The sequence below is a fragment of the Paramisgurnus dabryanus genome, chromosome 6, assembly GCF_030506205.2.
Source record: "Paramisgurnus dabryanus chromosome 6, PD_genome_1.1, whole genome shotgun sequence".
Classification (NCBI taxonomy): Eukaryota; Metazoa; Chordata; class Actinopteri; order Cypriniformes; family Cobitidae; genus Paramisgurnus; species Paramisgurnus dabryanus.
In genome coordinates this window covers 24,209,385-24,230,182 of record NC_133342.1, presented here as the reverse complement: position 1 = coordinate 24,230,182, position 20,798 = coordinate 24,209,385, and the positions used below count along the sequence as shown (strand labels likewise).

Below are 20,798 nucleotides of genomic sequence, written 5' to 3'. Positions count from 1 at the left end.
CTGGCTTTGTTTTATGTGTGACCACATTGCTTATGTTTAGGTAATGTTGATGCCAACGACTGAAGAGCTTGGTTCGGTCAAAAGTGAAGAAGAGCTCCACCATTGCCCCATCTGCTTTAAGACATTCATCTGTAAATATGGTCTGGAAAGTCACATGGAGACACATCCTGAGAGTATACTCAGGTAGGCGCAGAAGGATGTTTTTCCTCTTGAAGACTTTACTTTCTTTATGTTTTCATTAGTGTGCAGTAACAAGCTGACTGTGTAATGTTTGCGTATGTTTCTTCCTAATGTAGGTGTAACACTTGTTGCATTACTTTTCGGACACACCGTGGTCTCCTTCGCCATAACTCCGTCGTTCATAAACAAATGCCCACAGATCCCAGCGGACGACCGTTTATTCAGAGTAACCCCTCCATCCCTTTGGGTTTTGGTGACTTGGCGTTCATTGACTTCAGCTGTCACAAGTTTCCACATATTGCACAGGTGAAAATTCAGGGTGCACTATATTTAATTGTACGTAAACTATTTGCTTAAAAGGTAACAGGAAGAAAACGTTGATTTTGTTTTATTTATTTAGGTCTGGTGTGAGACCAACTTGCGACGCTGTGCCAGCAAGTTCCACAAATTTGTTTGTGATGTCTGCAACAAAGCCTTTCCTCTTCAGCAGTCTCTGGATATTCACAAATCATCACACGAAAGTAGCGCCGACACCAACGTTGAACCTCAGGAACCAAATGCAGATGCTGTTATGAATACACCCAAAGTCAACACTCATTCTATGGTGTCCAAGAAGGTCAATGAACACGTTGACACTACTGCTACAGATGGGAAGAAAGGTTTCATGGAGAGTCTGGGTCTCCAGCACTCCTCTTTGGCCAAGCCAGAGAAATCTGGGGAGCAAATCCAGCAAGAGATTCTGGACAGCATTCGCTTCATTCGCGTTGAGCAGCCTTCAACAAATCTACCTCAAGAAGCCGGCAGCGGCCTCGGGATCTCGCTTTCAGAACCCGTCTCTCTTCAAAGCATGAACAAGAACGCTGCCCTCAGCCTCTTGTCGCTGCAGCCCCTACATGGTGTTGTCGGTGGCAGTATGCTTGTCCCAATAAGTGGTCAAGCTGCGGTGGAGCTTGCAGACATTGAACAAATCCTTAAGATCGCCACCTCGGTGCCTTCGCAGATATCTTTATCCCTGCTCCCCAAAGTTCAGGGCAGCCCTTTACAGGTGGAACCCAAACAGATTGCTTCTTTGAAACCTAAGCCCCTCCTAATTACTCCCCGATCCAGAATGGGTGCTTCAACGCCCCCTCCACCTATTATGAACGCCCAGAAGGCCTCATCGGGCAACATCAGTCCTAGCCTTCCGCCCCAAACGGGCCAACAGCCAAGAACTGCCAGACAATCTTCAGCTTCCTCTTCCTCCTCAACCTCATCCTCTCCGACGAACTGGGAGAGTACTCAGCTGGGGCCAGATGTCATAGGAAGCACGATAATCTCCTATGACACTCCAACTGGAAAGATCAAGCAAGAAGAAAAAGAACTGAGAGTTCTGAGCAAGAAGACGGCAAAGACAGAATATCCATGTCGGTTTTGTAAGGAGGTCTTTTCATTCTTAGGGGGGCTTCAGGCTCACATGCGGCATCATCTGGGGGCATCGCCCTATCAGTGCACTATTTGTAGCTACTCCGCTCCTGACAAAGCAACGCTGATTCGACATCTAAGAACGCACAGCGGTGAGCGTCCATACGTCTGTCGCATCTGTCACTACCCCTTCACTGTGAAGGCTAACTGTGAGCGCCATTTGCGCAAGAAACACATGAAGAACACGCGCAAGGAGATCGAGAAAAACATTGAATACGTAACCACCTCGACTAGTATAAGTAGTGTGTTTGGGAGTGCTACACTGGACCTCCTTGACACAACCGCCGCCGGCAACACATCTTGTCGCTTTTGCGGTGAAGACCTTAAAAACTACAGAGCCCTTCAGATTCATCTGCGAACACACAACGGATGTCAACGAAAGCCATTCGAATGTCGCCAGTGTGGGGCGGCGTTCCTTGCTAAACGAAACTGCATTCTGCATCTGCTGAAGCAACACCCGGAGGTTCCTGAAAAGGAAATTGAAGAGCACATCAAAAGCCTTATACCCGTTGGCGAAGATCAAGTTAACCATCATACTTCATCCTCAAATGGATTGGTTAACAGTAGTGTTCCTCTAGGCACCACTGCTAGACCTGTTGACCAGGATCAGCCTTTAGATTTCTCTAGCAAGTCTCAAAAAGTAATTGGCTCAGATGATACGCCGAAAAAAACAACAATACCCCCTCTTCTCAATGACTGCTCTATGGAGCCCATCGATCTCTCTATACCCAAGGATCCAGCAAAGAAGAGAAAGATGAAAGAAACTGCTAACAGCACATACCTGAGCCGTCAAGATATTAAAAAAGAACAGATCTCTCCAAGAGCAGAAAACCATTCTGGAGTTCTGGCTCTCTCCATTTCTAATCTGGCCTCTGCTTTAACCGGCGACATAACCAAGCCTATTACTCGCCTCAAGCCACTGCTACCAAAACCATCTGCCGTTTCCAGTATTACCGAAATGCCACCGTTAGCCTCCATTGCTCAGATTATCTCCTCTGTGTCCGCAACCCCAGTACTAATTGAAACGGGTACGGATGCCAGCAACGGTATTAGTGTAATGGAATTCAATACAGTAATTGACAAGAAGATCACCATGAATCCGGATTCCACCCAGAACGGGTCTTCTCACGATAACTCGAAGAGGATATGCAAGAAGAGATCATTTCATGATGAGATCTGCGATTCGAAATCAGCATCAATTGGTGGCATAGATCTGGAGTCAAGTGGAGAGTTTCCCAGTGTGGAGAAGATGCTCGCCACCACTGATTCAAATAAATTCAGTACCTATTTACAACCCAATCAGATGGAGCCGGTAAAGGAAGAGAAAGAGATGCAGTCAGAGTATAATGAGGAGATGATGGAAGGAAGGGAGGAAAAGCCAAAGAAACCTCCGCAGAGCAAAGGAAAGAAGAACGCCTATTCAAATTCAGCACAGAAAATGACATGCCCTTACTGTCCACGACTGTTTCCCTGGGCCAGCTCATTACAAAGACATATGCTAACACACACAGGTGAGCTCATTTGTTTACAGTTTATACAATTTGCCCATGCATTACAATCCTTTACATGTATTAAAACATATATATGAAGAGCTCAGATGCAAAAGCCACTAAACGCCACCTCTATCAAAAATTAGATAATGAAATTAATTGAATACTCTTGGCACGTATTATACGTTCATCAAATACTTTTACTTCAAATTTGCTTAATCCTGGCCACAGGCCATTCAGAAATACCGCTTTGAGTCTGTTAATGTCCCCTTCAGATAATATTTTTAAAATGGCCTAATATTGTTTTGGAGTTCCCTACAAAAGGTTTAAATGCACACAAGATCAAAAGTCTTAGGCCACTATGCTACCATTAGATTTGTTGTTTTTGCAATGGTATAGTGATCATAAATAATTATTTCTCAGTCTCTTTATTAGAATAATTATTTTTTAGGATGCTGAAATAAAGATTCAGTCTGACTAAACCCCTCTTTTCCGTAAGAGCCATTGCCATTATAATGGTACATACTGTACATGCACAAACGTGACTGACTGAATGATAAAACATTAAAGTTTGTAAACTAACATCTTGCTACACGCTTTATCATTTCTCTGAGTGATAAGTACGGCAGACAATTTATTGATTTTTAAACGCGAATTGATTTCTCATCCTTTGCTGATTATTCCAAGGAATGTACATGCTTAGGACGTTTGCGTTGTGATAATGTACAGGGAGACTTCAGATATAAAACCGGAGACTAGTAATGTGATGTTTTATCATTAAAATCTGATAAAGTCCATTGATTTAATACAATGTTTGGGCATACCAATATGGCGGCCTGGTGGCTTCACATTTTGGACGTCATGCGCAATTCAGTCATTTATATAGATCAGTGGTCTCTGCCAATTTAATGAGTACTCCACATGATACAAATGTAATCATCTTTTAGAAGTGGAAATAACACACATTTGCTTTCTCTGCGCGGAACACCGCCTTTTCTTAACATGACGTGACCCACACCAACTAGCTGAAGTGTTTGAGGGCGGGTCAATATAGACATTGTTTGCTGTGAACCAGCCTAAGGCAGGCATCATGCAAATATGTTACTTGGTGACGTAGATCTGTAACAGAACAAAGATTCGAATCACTGAGGACTTGAGGCAATTCAGAGTCGACTCCTTATTGTGGGAGACAATAACTTTATTTATCGTGCACTTTCAGATGAACGACTTTGCAGACCGTTTACATTGGTGGACAGCTACATTACACACTGCAATAAAGGTAATTTAAGAAAATCCAACTGAGGGGCACTTTAAACGCAATGTCCCTTTTTCAGCAATACCCTTAAGTGCACAAAAGACGGTTTGGGCGATTGACGGCGCACATACGTGAATTTAACGGTTTTTAGTCGGTTAAAGGAGGTTTACACAATATATTAGGATATTGACTGAATTTTTGAGCCTTTTACATTTCAGAAAGGAAAGTAAGTGGAGGGAGATATAGCCTGGGATTGGGAAATCAGCTTGCATGCACGTGTAGGGTTTTGCATCTGAACTCTTCATATATTATGTAGAAAGAATACAATACTTTTTATAGAAGTGAATTTAATACGTCTTGCTTTATTTTAGGTATCTAGGATATGAAATCATGACTTGTGCATTTATTTCACAGGTCAGAAGCCATATCCTTGTCCTCAGTGTGAGGCGTTCTTTTCTACTAAGTCGAACTGTGAGCGCCACCTTCTCCGAAAGCATGGAGTATCTAATCGAGGTCTTCAACACAATGCGTCTCGAACCAAACCCAAGGCTGATGAAGGATCTCAAGGAAGCACGGGTACCAATGGTCAGTACAGTTGTGCTTTTTAAATAGTCTTATATGTAAAGTCTTTCCTGTAAAATGGAAGATCATGTAGCATTTTTCTCCAAAAACGTACTGGTTAAACCCATAAACTGTAAAAAAGATGGACGTAGTGTCCGTGACGTCCCAACAGATTTCTGAAGATCCTTTTTTAAGGTGCCTGCCGTCGCCATCTTGGCCTTGCGTCACCGCGCATCACTCGCAGATATCTGAAAATGGGTAAAAAGGTGGGACGTGGGTAAAGCTGAGGTGACTGGTTGCTAAATCCACCCTAGTGACAGCAGTGGCTGTTCAACTGTCACTCAAGTGGCCACGCCCTTAATTATGCAGAACTTAAAGGCTTACAAAAAAATTCACCCCCCTCATGAAGGTCAAAATGAGCTATACAGACGCAAAACACTTTTTGTACCAAGCTGTAAACATAGCTCAGTGGTAGAGCATTGCGTAGCAGGAGAAAAACGGTGTGGGTTCGATCTCACGTAACACATATAATGATAAAATGTACACCTTGTAATGCAGTGTAAGCTGCTTTGAAAAGCGTAAATGTGGGATCGCTTTTGTGTTATGAAAATGTATATTATACATAGTGCTTAACTTACCCTTGTTTGTCTTTGTAGAAAGTATATCTGACACTGAACCTCCTGTACCTGGGGATGCTACTGATCTGAGCACAGTCAACCCTAACCAAGAGGAGAAGTTCTCATCACCCGAACAATCACCAGAACAAACAAAACAATCGGCCACAGAACAAACAGATTGCATCAGAGATCCAATCGAAACACATGCAGCTGACGCAAACCCTGAGACGATCCAAAACGACGACGATGACTCTCAAAGCAATAAGAGTCTTGATATGAACCTCGCCAACACGCTTGTAGACTTCAAGCTTTCCCAAGAAGTGCAGCACCAGCCTAAATTAACCGAAGCCATTCCAGAACCAGCCGGTCAGGTGGAGGAATTCCCTCATACTTGTGCTACCTGCAAGAAGACCTTTCGCCACGCAGCTACTCTCAGCCGGCACCAGAAAACTCATGTTCAGGAGGTCCATCAGGAAGATGGAGGTAAGAAAGGAAGACGACAACCTACCGAGTCCAACCAAACCCCGATCGCAGCTCCTAAAAAAGAGCTGGAGGAGGAGGCCAAGGTAGAAGGTGTTGAAAAAGAAGATGAGAGCAGCTGTGTGGAGAGCGGTGCAGAGGAAGAGAAGAAAGAGAGGGATGAGATTGAGAGTGATGATGATGAAGAAAGTGGTTGCTCAGAGCTCAGGGCTTTAGAAGAAGAAAGTGACCGGGCTGGAGGCAAAACCGATAAGAGGAAGAAGGTCTGTGCTGTGTGCAGCAAACGTTTTTGGAGCCTGCAAGACTTGACTAGACACATGCGCTCACATACCGGTAAGCACAAATTTATTTTTTCAAGATTTTCAAATATAATAATAATACAAAATTGATACAAATGACAAAAACCTTTTCGTGTTGCAGGTGAGAGACCTTACAAGTGCCAAACTTGTTTCCGCACCTTTACTCTGAAACACAGTCTGGTGAGGCACCAACGTGTCCACCAGAAACTGGCGGATGAAAAAGGAACCGATGAGGCAGAAACCAATGAAGAAAATGACGGAGCGGGAGATGACACTGCGGCTCTGGAGGATAAAGAGGTCAAGTGTCCATCTGGAAGTGAAAGTGAAGCAACAGCTCCACTCCAAACCGAATATGAAAGCGAGGGAGCTGAGCTGCCCCAAGCGGAGGACAGTGAAGAAGATGTAGTGGAGAAGCAGGAACCCGAAGAACATGAAGACAAGAAGATGGATTCTGCTGAAGAGCCTTCCAAAGACCCTCAGCCAGATGGGGCTGAACGGGATGAACCTCAAATGGAGGAGCCTTTGATCCATGTTGCCTTGGAAGAAACCCAATCAGGCTGTGACCCAGAACCTGCAAAAACCTAGCGTACTGTGGTGCCTCAGGAAATTGATTTTGTGCCATTGTTTATCAAGTGTCCAGAAAAACTACAAAAGTATGGCATATTGCAACATTTGTCTTATACAGTATGTATACGATGGAGAATTTCTGATGCCTCTTGATGCCTTAATGCTATTTAGAGGAGAGACCTGGATCATCTCAACTGGATGGTAGCATTTTAATCCTATTTATATGATTTTTTTTTAACAAATCATATAAAGCCTTTATATTACAATAAGAACATTTGTATGAACAGAAGATTTATATATCAGCATTAAAATGTATTATTCTTAAGTTTTTTGTTTTTAGTCAAAAAGTTTATCTTGTGAAATCGAAAAGTGCCTGACTCATTTTTACTTTTTGAGGATTGGCTGATTACATTTATGATAAAATTGCTGTTAAGTTCTGTAATTTAGCTTTATATTTGATTTTGGGTGATCATCGGTCAATCGGTTTATTGGCAATATTTGCCTATTCTTTGTATATTATCCTCCATCTTTGAGCCTCGTTGACAAATGATGCAGACGTGTGTATGAATTACTGGAAGTCTTGAAACAGCACCCTCTTGTGGCACAAAGCGTAAAGTATTAAATTGCAAAGACTGTGGATCAAAGAGACTAGAGACTCGCATACAAAGAGATGAACACAGTATGTATTCAATGTCAGTGTGAATCGGAGTGCCTTTTGTGTATCTATACAGTGTGATTTGTGTTTGCCGCCTTGGGTTTTGTGCTACTGGAAATCTTACTAGGATTCATTCTGACTTTATCAGCACTGGTATTCATTCACACTAAGGATCTGAAAGGTAGACCTTCAGTTATCATTAATAATCAATTACTGTCTTATGTAAAAAGGATATTATTTTATCCTCAATCAAAAACACTTCATACAGTTTTACACTAATGTTGCAATATAGTGTGGGTTTTAGGACCTACAGAACTCCTAATTTTACATGAACAGATTTAAAATGGATGGATTAGTTTCCAAATCTTATTGGTGTGGAAATGTTTTCAGTTAATGGAATTTAAACCAATGTATAATTTAAAAAAACCTTGTAAATTGTCTTTATGTTTTGGCTGAAAAACATTTTCTTTTTTGTTGTGTGTGTGTGTGTGTGTAATGATTTATGTACTTGTAAATGTGTGTGAGTGTGCACAGTTATGTCAATGATAGTAAACACTGAACATTTTATGCAGTTATTTATTGATCAATCTAAAGTGCATGGTCGTAATATTGAGAAGCCATGTAGGATCCAATCTGTGGTGCAAAAAGAATCAGAAAGATGAATCTTGGAAATAGTGAGATACTTTGGAGATTCAGATGCTTTATATAAGTACACCTTTTTGTCTTTGTTTTTCAGCTATTGCAACCTTTTGCCAATACAGCTGTTGCTCTAAATACATTAAACCATATGGTATATTATCGATGGGGTTGACAGTATGAGTATATAGTTGATGATTTTGCATGTAATCTGATTTGGTGATTGTTATCTCAGTTATTCTCTCCTCAGGGGCTTTTCAAATAATGAATTTTGTTTAGTAATCGGTCTTGTGTATTAAACATCTTTTGTTTTATTGTAAACCATAGTCAGTGCAGATATATACGAATTTGGTCACAAATATGCTTAAGCTAAAAAATCAACCTTTTTCTGCAGAAAATTGCATTAAAAACCCTTTAGATGGTTGGCTTTCAGCATCATTGACCATGTTTGTCAAATGGATTGTAAATATCAGATCAATTCAGATGTATACAACTCATTGATTTTAATTTTCCCACCTCTCTGTTCAACCCTGTAAAGTGAATAAATCATGCAATAAATAAATGTACACAAAGAAAGAATGAAAGTAGTGTGTGTTTTTTTTACCCAACTAATATTTGTCATTTAAACTCTTTAGACTTACAGTTTTAGGTTAAAATACAGAGACCAACCAGACATTCCCAGAAACCTGGATGCACCACTTTATTTAAAAGACAACATAAAAGTGGTAAAATAATTTATATATTTTTTTATTCAAAAAATGAGTGATGAATTTAGAAGCCACCAATCACTTTCATGTCCTCAATTTAAAGACTGTTACATGAGTAGTTACACAAGTAAGTATGATGGCACAAAATTTAAGCAGATAAAGAATTTACTCATGTAACAGTCTTTAAATAGGGAGAACATTGAAGTGTTTGGTGGCTTCTAAATCAGCCCTGTTTGGAGCCATAGGAATGAATGGGGCTAGGCTAAATGCTAACACATTCACAACGCGCTGTACAAAGATTATTTGCACGCATTGAAAACAGATAGGTGTGTATTAATTTGTCTAAGTTGAGGTAAGAACATAGTACAATATTGAAAAACTGTGGTGTTTTTCTTTAAAATAACTTAATTCCTCTAATTCAACAAAATATTTATACAGGTAAAGATTTGACTTAATAGTGTGGTTTCCCGAACAGGGTTTTTTAGATTCATCCAGGACTAGGCCTTACGTTATAGGACATTTAAGTCATTTTTACTAACAAACCTTACAAAAACAATACTGGTGTGCATCTTGAGACACTGATATGGCACTAATATATGTTAAGATATGTTTTTTTCTTCAATTAGGCAGATCAAACATGCATTTTAGCCTGGGACGTAAGCTAAACCTATGCGTAAGTATTTTGCGTTGCGGTTTTTCATGTTCCTTCTCGGCACCCTTACCCACGTGGCAGGAAGTGCGCGCGTGCACGTAGCATGTGTGTGTTTTTAGTGAGTGTAGATCACACGCGAAAGCACAAGATCAGTTTACTTACATTACAAGACATATTTAATACTTTACGAACATTTAAAGTATAATGATGTCCCAGTTTGTACCAGGGCAGTTTGACGACGCAGAGGAAACGGGAATGTATGAAACTTTCTATTGACTAACGTTAACGTTCATCATATTTACTAGTCAATCATACAGTGTTGTAATTAAGAATATGGGGGTAATTTATATAGCTTTTAAGCAATTAGCAGAGTCCTGACACAATTGCATGTGAAACATAATTTTAACTTCTTCAAACTAAGATTTAAATAAGTAATTGTATCGCTTATGGATGACATACATTACATACCTTAAGAGAAAGCACAAAGTCCACATGCTGAGAAAGTTACGTCCTGTCATTTGTCAAACTGTCAGTTGTTTGAACCTAAATGTATTTTTTGACAACCCATTGGTGTGTATGCTAACAAAAATTACTTGCATTGAAGATTTATCTTTATAGTTAAGCATGGGAAATATTGTGATATTTTTTCAGTGAGTCTGAAATCAAGCCCTCACCGGAGACGCATATCAGTGAAGTTACTATTGACAAGAAAGATGAAAATGAAGATGACTATGAAGATGATGATGAGGAGTATGATGATGATGATGATGATGATGATTGGGATTGGAATGAATCAGGAGGAGGAGGAGACTTCACAAAGCGCTACACTGCAATGAAGACTGGAAATAATCAGCAGGTATTCATGTCAAGAACCTTTGGGATTGTGGGAAATGTAACTATATATGGCAGTATGATTCATCTCTATTTCTTTCCACTAGGCTAATCGACAGAGCTCTAATGCTAAATCCTCAAAAATGTCCACTCCATCAGACAAGGTCCTGAGAAAATTTGAAAACAAAATAAACCTCGGTAAGCCCACAATTCTTTCACTAAACATTACCAACAAATAAAGCAGCAGTGAGATGAAGGATAGCTTAGCTTCATGTATATACTGTGGATTTTATATGTATTTCTTTTGTCAGAATTAAATCTGTTTCTGTTTTACAGATAAACGGACTTATTCTGATTTTGTGATGAATAAAGTCAATGTGATGCAAAAACAAAGGGATGCAGAGACGTATGTAACCATATCCTCTTAGAATGTAAATATAGCATTTTAAACCATAAAAAGCACATACATTGAAGTTTTCCTTTCTTTTTTATTTAGGTTTCGAGTAAAGGACAAATCCGATCGAGCGACCGTTGAACAGGTGCATCTTCTCAAGCCTTATTTATAAATTGTCTTAAATGGGTTATTATATTACAAAATTCCGTAAAGTCTTGTCTCAGTTACTTAACAAATAACTGGAGTAGATTTATCATCACATTGAATACAGCACTGTGGCTGTACTATTTAATCTAAGCTTTACTGTGATTGCAGGTTTTGGACCCCCGGACTCGTATGATTTTATTCAAAATGCTCAGCCGAGGAGTCTTTTCAGAGATCAATGGATGTATCAGCACAGGCAAAGAGGCATGTTTTTTTTCATACCTCATTCACAAGTTATTCTACTTTGTGTCCAGCCAGGACTGCTAGTGATGGGTATTTATTTCTGATGTGTGTTCGGTCCCATAGGCAAACGTCTACCATGCAACTACGGCCAAAGGTGAAAGCAGAGCCATCAAAATATACAAAACTTCAATTTTATTATTCAAAGACAGAGATAAATATGTCAGTGGGGAGTTCAGGTAAGACAAATGATTTTGTGTAGGACTTAAGTCTTGACTCATTTGTGTGCTAAACGAAAAATATCCATGACTGAATTCAATTTAGGTTCCGCCATGGCTACTGCAAGGGCAATCCTAGGAAAATGGTGCGTACTTGGGCAGAGAAAGAGATGAGAAACTTGATCAGGTGAGCGTCATGTATTTTGAACATGATATGTTGTTCCTATCTCAGCACTTTCACATTTAAAGTGTATTTCATCATGACATTTGTCTCTAACGTGATTTCTGTTTATCTCAAGACTACAGACAGCACAAATTCCCAGTCCAGAGCCCATCATGTTGCGGAGTCATGTGCTCGTCATGAGCTTCATTGGTCGAGATGACATGTATGCAGACGTTAATTCAGTTTACCCTGCATTTGTTCACCATTTACACATGTTGATGAACATTTTTAAGGTTAACTCTGACATTTTTATGTCTAAAAAAAATCTGAAATACTGAAATGCTTTACACATGTGACTCTTTTTAAGTTACAGTATAAGTAGCACGGGTTTATTTGTTGCCATAGCCTATACATTACTACTTTACATTGTATAGGGCAAAATTAAAGATTTTTTTAAATGCCAAAAATCATTAGGATATTAAGTAAAGATCATGTTCCATAAATATAAATTGTGCATATTTTCTACCATAAATATAAAAAAATTATCATTAGTAATATGTATTGCTAAGGACTTCATTTGGACAACTTTACAGACGATTTTCTCAATATTTAGATTTTTTGCACTCTCAGATTCCAGATTTTTTAAATAGTTGTATCTCGGCCAAATATTGGCTTATCCTAATAAGCCATACATCAATGGAAAGCTGAATGGTCCAGGGTCACACATTTTGATGCCCACGTGAGCATTAGCCATATTTATAGTCTGTTTAATTCTACAGTACTATGTTAAGTCATGATGTTTAACAGCTTAAGGTCACATGACCTGACTGATTGAAAATAGCTCGACACCATAATGTATTGCTACCTGAAATAGTTGTCTTTTGTGTGCATGCTGTTAGTTGTCTAGTCCATGGCAACATATAAGTCAGCACTTAAATAAGCATAACATTTCTGAGTGTTGAGTTAATGACTGATGAACTGATAAAGCATGTTTTCAACATATTTCACAATATTCAAGACTTGCATTATGTGTGTTTTATTTTCCTCAGGCCTGCTCCTCTGCTGAAGAATGCTGACCTGTCTGAATCCAAAGCCCGTGAACTTTATCTACAAGTCATTCAGAACATGAGAATAATGTACCAAGAAGCTCGCCTGGTCCATGCCGACCTCAGCGAGTTTAACATGCTGTAAGCCCAAATGAAAGATGCATGCAGTCACTTCATTATCAGTTATTGGTCAATGTATTGAAGCACGTTCATATTGTTAGTTTGCTGTATTTTTAAACTACTACTTTGGTTTTGCAGTTATCATAATGGAGATGCTTATATTATCGATGTGTCCCAGTCTGTTGAGCACGATCACCCTCATGCCCTGGAGTTTCTTCGCAAGGATTGCAGCAATGTAAATGGTAGGCATGCAGAACCCTAGTTTTATTTAAGATTATGTCAGACTCTTAAGCTTGTATTAAAAAGCACACAATAATATAAATTTTATAATTCCTAAATAAAGCCATCACAAGCCTTGCCTATGAAATATCAGGTTAAAGTTCACAGAAAAATTATAATTTACTTGCCCGCATGCTATCACAGATAAACACTTTAAAATATCTATCACTTAATGTATTTACCAAAGTGCTCAATTTTAACATGGAAATGTAGACAACTTTAAATCTCATTGGTTTTTGTGTGATAAAATATCACATAACGATAAGTCGTGAGACACACAATAACCAAAGAGATTTGAGTTTATCGATATGTCACGATATTTGAATTTTTGCTTGTTTTGGTTTCGCTAAATAAGCTTTTTTTTTACATAAACCCATACACCTAGTACACAAAATCATTACATTTTATAAGACATTTATAAACTAGTGCTGGGCAAAGATTAATCAGATACAAAATAACAGTGATTTGTAACAATATACAAGTGTGTGCGCTGTGTGTAATTATTATGTATATATAAATACACACAAACACTTTCATGTCTGTATTTAAGAAACATTAACATGTGTGTATATATATATATTTATTTAAATGTTTATATATTCTATATTATATATAAAAAATGTATTTATGTAAAATAAAAAAAAATCTGAAATGTATACACTTATGTGTACATATGTTTAAATATACATAATAATTATCTTCAGGAGTCTTATATGGTTGATGTTTTTTTTATTTCTTGGTAGAAACACACAAAATTCATTAAATTAAATTTCAGTTTAATTACAACTTTAATTTTTTGAAAGTACATCCACATTATTTAATTTGCTTTGGCAACGTTTATTTTTTTAAGTAAACAATATTTTAAACAAAAACTCATCAAAACCAGACGCAAAACAGTCTGCTTGTATAAACGGTTTATATTATTCACCACTAGGTGGCAGCAACATACAGTGCACGAAAAACTTAATCGCAAAGCTTTATTTAGTCAACCTAGCATAGGTTAATTAAGTTAACAAATATGCTGTTAATGTTACCAAAGATTTATTTGTTCTTAATAATTTTTTCTCTCAGACTTCTTTCAGAAACATAATGTGGCAGTTATGACTGTACGTGAGTTGTTTGAGTTTGTCACAGATCCATCCATAACCAATGACAACATTAACCAGTACTTCGATAAGGTCAGTGAATTGCAGTGTTGCATCCTAATTAGTATTACTGAGATTACAGGTTTTTTTCTCCTTTTTCTGTCACTTTTTGATCATAATGTACTCGTATTTCTAAAAAGTAATGTAACCGACAGTGTATATCATATACAGTATGTTTGTGGTTCGTCTGCAGGCAATGGAAATATCATCTGAAAGAACTGCAGAAGAACGATCCAATCAAGACAAAGTCGATGAGGAGGTGCACTTATTTTTAAGCAAACTATATTTAAGACACAAGAATATTCCCATTATAATATCTTTAAAGGGGACATATCATCAAATCTGACTTTTCCATGTTTAAATGCTATAATTGGGTCCCCAGTGCTTCTATCAACATAGAAAATTTGAAAAAGATCAACCCAATAACTTAGTGTGGGTACAACATTCTTTTCAAGCATGTGAAAAATAGGTCATTGAAATTTGACTCCCCTTGTGATGTCAGAAAAGGGATAATACCGCCCCTTAATCTGCATTATCTAACCACGGCACTGCCATTTAGTGCAGAGATCAACTCATTTGCATTTAAAAGGACACACCCATTTTTGCTCACACCTACAAAGTGGCAATTTGATCATGCTATAATAAATTATCTATAAGGTATTTCGAGCTAAATCTTTACATATGTACTCTATAGACATCAAAGATTTGTTTTACATCTTAAAAAAGTCTTGTGAAATGTCCCTTTTAATAATGTAAACAACTTATTTGTCATTATAGGTGTTTAAGAAAGCCTACATTCCTCGAACACTTAATGAGGTCACCCATTACGAGAGGGATGTGGACACCATGTTGAAGAAAAAGGAGGAAAAATCATCAGAAAATACACAAAATGACAGTGTATGTATCAGCACCCCTATATGAGTAACATTGAACTGGTGGTATGAGCATTATTAGTAGTGATTAAAAGTGTGATATCTGTTTTCTATTATAGATCCTTTATCAGACAGTAACAGGCCTCAGGAAGGACCTCTCTGGTGTACAAACGGTAGGAAGAATCAAGCCATTTGTACATTTTCACAAGACCATTTGGTATATTTAAGTTTAAGGATTAGAATTAAGACAACTTATGTGGCCCAGCCTTTGTTTTTCCATGTGGTAAATCTGTGCAAAGGCATCTTCAGAGTGTACTGTGCCTACATAGCATGTGGGAGGATTAAGGCTTCATTTCCCATGGAGGATGTAAACAACAGCAGCTGCCAAAATTTGATTTAAAAAGCTGTAGTTGAATTTTGTATTTGACAGGTACCCTCGATTCTGCAAGACTCCACACAGAATGACAGTTCAGGCTCTGAGGAAGAGGAGGAAGAAGATGATGATGATGAAGAATCAGGAGAGGATGACACACAAGAGGGTGGGAGTCAGAGTGAGGCAGGACCAGTGGACAGAAAGGTACCTGTCATCCTCAAGCAAAACAAACTCTCTTTGTTCTCAAACGTTTCTGACAGTAAGTTTTCATTTCTGTCTCTTTTAGGAAAAGAAGAAATTGGTTAAAGAAGCTCAAAGGGAGAAAAGAAAAAATAAGGTACCAAAGCACGTGAAAAGACGTAAAGAGAAAGTTTCCAAAACGAAGAAAGGAAAATGAGGACTATGGGGAACTGAAGATATAACAGAAACATGGATAGCTGAGTAATGAAGGAATGGTATCCACATTAAATCAGGAATCATGGAACTTAATTGTGATGGAGTGTCAGCCCCTATTACAGATGCTACTAGCATCAACTGTTATAAACGTTTATAAAATGAAGCATTTAATAAACTTCAGCTGTCTCTCTGATCACACAGCTTGAAAAGAGAAAAGAAAAACATTTTGTAAACATTGTTTTAGTGGTATATTTAATACACATTGTTCAAAACAGTTTATACAGTTATTCTTGTTTTACAATGCAACAAAGACATGCAAGTAAAAATGTTTATTTTTTATATTTAATAAGGTGACAACATGCTCTTTATATTGTCACTTCACAAACTTAAAGTACAGACTATTTACTGTGTTACGTACATTCACCTATGTTACTGGAACTGCAGGCGTTACAAAATAAGAGACGTGTGTTATAAACGCGTACAAATGTGGACTAGTTAGCACTATTAAAATAGAGATCTACCAGTGACCATTTAAAAACATTTGGTGCCTATAAACAATGAAGCTCAGCTGTAGGACTCATTTGTGGCTCAGCGGGTGCGAGACCTTCGACACCTAGCGAATGCCCTCTACATAGTTTGCAGGCAGCATTCCCGATCTACCTGTCCGCTGTACCTTTCCATACATCCAGCCTTCGTCGATTGGCTGCACATTTTGAATGATATCACCATCCCGGAAAGACACCTCATCATAATCCTGTGCTGTATAGTCATACAGGGCTCTGTATACAGTCTGGAGGCAAGGTTTGTATACATTAATACATATGAACTCTGATTTAATGTAAAAGTAACATTTATATTAAGGATAGATGAAGGCTTACCATGTTTGTGTGTTGTGACCTTAGCTCCATTGACCTTAGTGAATGCATGCTGGTTTGGTGCATGTAGCTGTGCCCATGGGTGTGACTGCTGGGATAGTATGCACCAGGAAGTACAGGTGCTAAAAGAGAATTATAATAATTACATGATTCAAGACAATATATCACACTACTGAAAACTGGAAAAAAAAATCTGATTTTAACTGCTTCCTATTTTCCTGTGTAGTTGTTTCTTATCATTCACTTTTAGAGGTCATTTTGGGTTTTACAGATCTATACAATATGTTTTTATTGTTATTTTTCCTTAATATTTGGACCATACCAGGTGTTAGGTTAACCTGAACTTACCCACAATCACGCCAGGTCTTCGATCCATCTCCATGATGTACTGATGGACACCCTTTTGTGTGCCATTGTCCGCCATCTCATAGTTGGATCTCATCTGAGACTGTACCAGGTAGGTCCCTTGAGTGACCCCATGCAAACCTGACATCTCATAGTCCTTGTGATACTTTGCCTGCAAAAATTGAAGCAGTCAATTACATTGTACTGTATCAGCTTTTATGTATCATGCCAATCTACAGTATATGTCGGATCAATCAACCACACTAACCAGTCAAATATAAAAATGTGCTGTTTTTATTTCCTTAAAGGGGACATATTGTGAAAATCTGACTTTTTCATGTTTAAGTGCTAAAATTGCGTCCCCAGTGCTTCTATCAACCTGGAAAATGTGAAAAAGATAAACCCATTAACTTAGTTTTGGTAAGCCATTCTTTGCAAGCATATGAAAAAATAGGTCATTGAATGCTGGTCCCCCTTATGATGTCAGAAGGGGATAATACCACCCCTTAATCTGTTCTATCCAACCACGGCACTGCCATTTAGTGCAGGTATCAGCTCATTTGCATTTTAAAGGACACACCCAAAAACAGCACATTTTTACTCACACCTACAAAGTGTCAATTTTAACATGCTATTATAAATTATCTATATGATATTTTGAGCTAAAACGTCACATATGTACTCTGGGGATACCAAAGATTTATTTTACATTTTTAAAAAAGTCTGTGAAATGTCCCCTTTAATGTTTCTTAATTGTGCATTACTTATTGCATACATTACTGATCTGATCCTGGGCCTTCCGTAGTCTTTGTAGCTCCGGGGTATCTAGAACAAATTTGAGGCCCCGACCCTTGCTCTGTTCAAAATCCTTCTTGTATTTGACCTGTAGAACAAGATGTATTTTAAAATTTAAAAAAGGTGCTTGAATGTTCAAAACTTGCTGTTTTGATGTTATAAGGAGTGTGGATAATTTTTAAGGGATTTTCTAAGAAGATGTTTTATTTTTGAAATTCCTGTCAGATAACTTGGACAAGGCTTATCCTAGTCCCAGACTAAAATGCATGTTTGAGCTGCCTTTATTTAAAAACACCTTGCACTGACATATCTTAATATATATCAGTGCCATTGTTTTATCTCAAAATGCACACCAGTCATGTTTTTTGTAAAGTGTGCAGTGTTGGGGAAAGTTACTTTTAAAAGTAATGCATTACAATATTAAGTTACTCCAAAAAAAGTAACTAATTGCGTTACTTAGTTACTTTTCATGGAAAGTAATGCTTAAGTTACTTTTTAGTTACTTTTGTGTTACTTTTTCTTGGCTGAGGCTTGATCTCTTTCAGGCTTTGCAGGTGTTTTTTATGACTGAAAAGTTCTGCATTCAGAAATTTCATATTTTATCACAAAAATGTCAAACTCTGGCCTGCCAGAGCTCTGGTTTCTGACTCAAACTGTTCCCACACAGGCATGTATGCATAGAGTGCATAATGTGAATACATTCAGTTTAATTCAGTACATATTTTTTTAATCAAATGAATTAAACTAAAAAGTAACTTGCATTACTTTTATAAAAAAGTAACTCAAATATTAATGTGTAGATTTATAAAGTAATGCGTTACTTTACTTGTTACTTCAGAAAAGTAATATTATTACATAATGCACGTTACTTGTAATGCGTTACCCCTAATACTGAAACTGTGTATGTAAAACTATTTAAGTGTCCTAAAATTACTAAGACCCAGTTCTGAATCAATCTAAACCCTGTCTGGAAAACTGCCCCTTTGTCTATACAGAATACTCTTTTTCGATTTGAGGTACATAAAAAACTGTCAGATGTAGGTGCTTAAAGGGGTAGTTCACCAAAAAAGTGAAAATTCTGTGATTTACTCACTTCAAACGTGTATAAATTGCGTTTTTCTGCTGAAAACAAATTAAGATAATTTTTTAAATGTTAAAAACTAAATAGATCTGGGGCACCATTCACTTCCATAGTATTAATGTTTCCTACTATGGAAGTCAATGGTGCCCCAGATCTGCTTGATTACAAACATTCTTCAAAATATCTTCCTTTGTTTTCGCCAGAACAAATAAATGTATACAAGTTTGTAACTCTTTGAGGGTGATTAAATGATGACAAAATTAAATTTTGGGGGGAACTATCCCTTTAAGTTTGTATTAATACAGCATACATATACAACAAGAACAGTTAATGGATGTCAAATCGAACAGACGGCAACACGAAATATGTGTGCCATTAAAGCTATACAACGAAGGAAAAATTATGCTAGGACACGAAACACATTTTCATAGATGCTGACCGATCCCTCAGCATAATAAAGTTTTGTAAGAAGGCCGAGATTAGGTTGCCCACAGTATGGGGTTGGCAGTGTCTTTGCTGCCAGGTGGAGAAGCTGAGGGGATCTGCCAGTGCCCCACAGAGCAGACAGCTGCCTTACTTTTCTCCATGCTGACCACAAAGTATCACGCCCAGTCCCACACTGACAATGATCAAAACACTTCCACGCCTATAAATGATTCTGTCCATCCTCTATTATTCCAATGCAATTCAAGAAGTTCTTTATAATTTCTGTACATTAAAGGTAAAAATAACACGCATGTTGTTTATTACCGGGTCACCCAATGTAAGTTTACCTGACTTTGGAGCTCACTTTGCTGTCTTAGCCGAAGGTTCTCAGGGGTGTCTGTCACAATTGTAAAGGTCTGTTTTGGGTAGTGCCTTTTGAGAGAAAAAAAGGGAGGTACAAGAATTGTGGTGTTTTCAGAGACCGTGAGAATCTTAGCAAAACAATTTAATCTTTTTATCAATACATAACTTATAATATGTTATTTACATAGAAACATTTAAATATATCAACATTTATATGAAATAAAAAATAATATATGTATAAATAAATAATTGATAATATAAATATATTTAGTAAATTCATTAGAAGAATGTACATAAACGTTAGAAGAGAATTCATGGACTGTTTCTTGAATTTACATGGTAATGATGGCAAATTAAAGATAGACATTAACATACGCGTTGCAATAAGGCTTCTTCTCATATCCCTTGTAGTTATTCATGTTGAGCGTCATTTTACACACCTCACAATGGAAGCATCCTTTGTGCCAATACTACAACAAAATGTGAAAACAAAGCATGTATGTAACAAATGTTAACATTGACCAAGAATTTATGTAATATTAACATATTTCTCCAATAACTATCAGAAAGTATGAGAAATACCTTGTCCAGACAGTTCACCTTCTCTGTTGCGTAGACAATTTTCCCACAGCGTGCGCAATGAGGGTTCATTTTAAAGCTGTTGCGATGGTCCGGAAAATAACATAACTTCTACAATAACACCACCAATAATCGCTCATCCGACTGTTTCGAAATGCTCATCCAGGTTTGCTGCAGTTTTATGCCGAGTGTTTATGAGCGTGCAGCTTGCCTCACAGTGAGGATAGTGAAGCAAAGACGCGTGACATCTTCGCCAAGCATCACCCACTGAGACTGTTGCACGAGCCTTCGAACTGTGCTCGCGGGGAGTTGGCTAATGCGTAAATAGGCAATAAGTGATTAACAACCAGATTGTTCGTTTATGTGATAAATTAAGCATTTTTTGAAGATGTTACTATTTCTGTTGTCTTATTATTTTCCTTTTTCTGTTCGTTCTTTCTTTAGACCTTTACTAAAAAGATCTAATGTCTTTGAATAATAGGATTACAGTTATATTTTCTTATTGTTGGAATGTAGGTAATATATTATGATTAACGTTCTTAAAGTCATTAGG

General features: G+C 37.7%; 3 protein-coding genes across 4 annotated transcripts in view; 2 read left to right on the top strand and 1 right to left on the bottom strand.

Annotated features, from left to right (window-relative positions):
* Nucleotides 1-8,774, top strand: part of rreb1b (ras responsive element binding protein 1b) — a 40,188-nt gene extending 31,414 nt beyond the window's left edge. The window contains exons 8-14 of one of the 2 annotated variants that reach the window (XM_065276241.2): nt 41-183; nt 297-486; nt 581-3,152; nt 4,351-4,410; nt 4,801-4,971; nt 5,604-6,377; nt 6,465-8,774. In XM_065276241.2, coding sequence (XP_065132313.1) covers nt 41-183; nt 297-486; nt 581-3,152; nt 4,351-4,410; nt 4,801-4,971; nt 5,604-6,377; nt 6,465-6,928 — 4,374 coding nt within the window. In that variant the 3' untranslated portion in view covers nt 6,929-8,774. The remainder of the gene's footprint in view (nt 1-40; nt 184-296; nt 487-580; nt 3,153-4,350; nt 4,411-4,800; nt 4,972-5,603; nt 6,378-6,464) is intronic. The other variant, XM_065276242.2, reaches the window with a different exon arrangement.
* Nucleotides 8,775-9,635: 861 nt separating this feature from the next.
* On the top strand, nt 9,636-16,055 carry riok1 (RIO kinase 1 (yeast)). The gene is made up of 17 exons (XM_065276239.1): nt 9,636-9,817; nt 10,212-10,416; nt 10,499-10,589; nt 10,728-10,797; nt 10,888-10,930; nt 11,101-11,193; nt 11,296-11,408; nt 11,494-11,574; nt 11,687-11,773; nt 12,600-12,737; nt 12,855-12,958; nt 14,067-14,173; nt 14,334-14,399; nt 14,918-15,037; nt 15,132-15,185; nt 15,443-15,589; nt 15,672-16,055. The coding sequence occupies exons 1-17, from the start codon at nt 9,765-9,767 to the stop codon at nt 15,780-15,782; spliced, it is 1,683 nt and encodes a 560-aa protein (XP_065132311.1). The 5' UTR covers nt 9,636-9,764; the 3' UTR covers nt 15,783-16,055.
* On the bottom strand, nt 16,019-20,522 carry nebl (nebulette). Its single transcript, XM_065276240.2, has 7 exons — nt 20,249-20,522; nt 20,042-20,136; nt 19,651-19,735; nt 17,777-17,884; nt 17,005-17,173; nt 16,660-16,778; nt 16,019-16,571 (listed from the first exon to the last, which is right to left on the bottom strand). The coding sequence occupies exons 1-7, from the start codon at nt 20,315-20,317 to the stop codon at nt 16,395-16,397; spliced, it is 822 nt and encodes a 273-aa protein (XP_065132312.1). The 5' UTR covers nt 20,318-20,522; the 3' UTR covers nt 16,019-16,394.
* Nucleotides 20,523-20,798: the final 276 nt, after the last annotated feature.

Excerpts from the sequence above, each read along its gene's own strand:
- riok1 (XM_065276239.1), top strand. The coding sequence starts at position 9,765 with ATGATGTCCCAGTTTGTACCAGGGCAGTTTGACGACGCAGAGGAAACG. Across the intron at positions 11,774-12,599 it reads TTCATTGGTCGAGATGACAT|GCCTGCTCCTCTGCTGAAGA; the intron begins GTATGCAGACGT and ends TATTTTCCTCAG. Across the intron at positions 15,590-15,671 it reads CAGGACCAGTGGACAGAAAG|GAAAAGAAGAAATTGGTTAA; the intron begins GTACCTGTCATC and ends TGTCTCTTTTAG.
- nebl (XM_065276240.2), bottom strand. The coding sequence starts at position 20,317 with ATGAACCCTCATTGCGCACGCTGTGGGAAAATTGTCTACGCAACAGAG. Across the intron at positions 17,885-19,650 it reads AAAGTGAGCTCCAAAGTCAG|GTCAAATACAAGAAGGATTT; the intron begins GTAAACTTACAT and ends CTTGTTCTACAG. Across the intron at positions 16,572-16,659 it reads GGTCACAACACACAAACATG|ACTGTATACAGAGCCCTGTA; the intron begins GTAAGCCTTCAT and ends CCTTGCCTCCAG.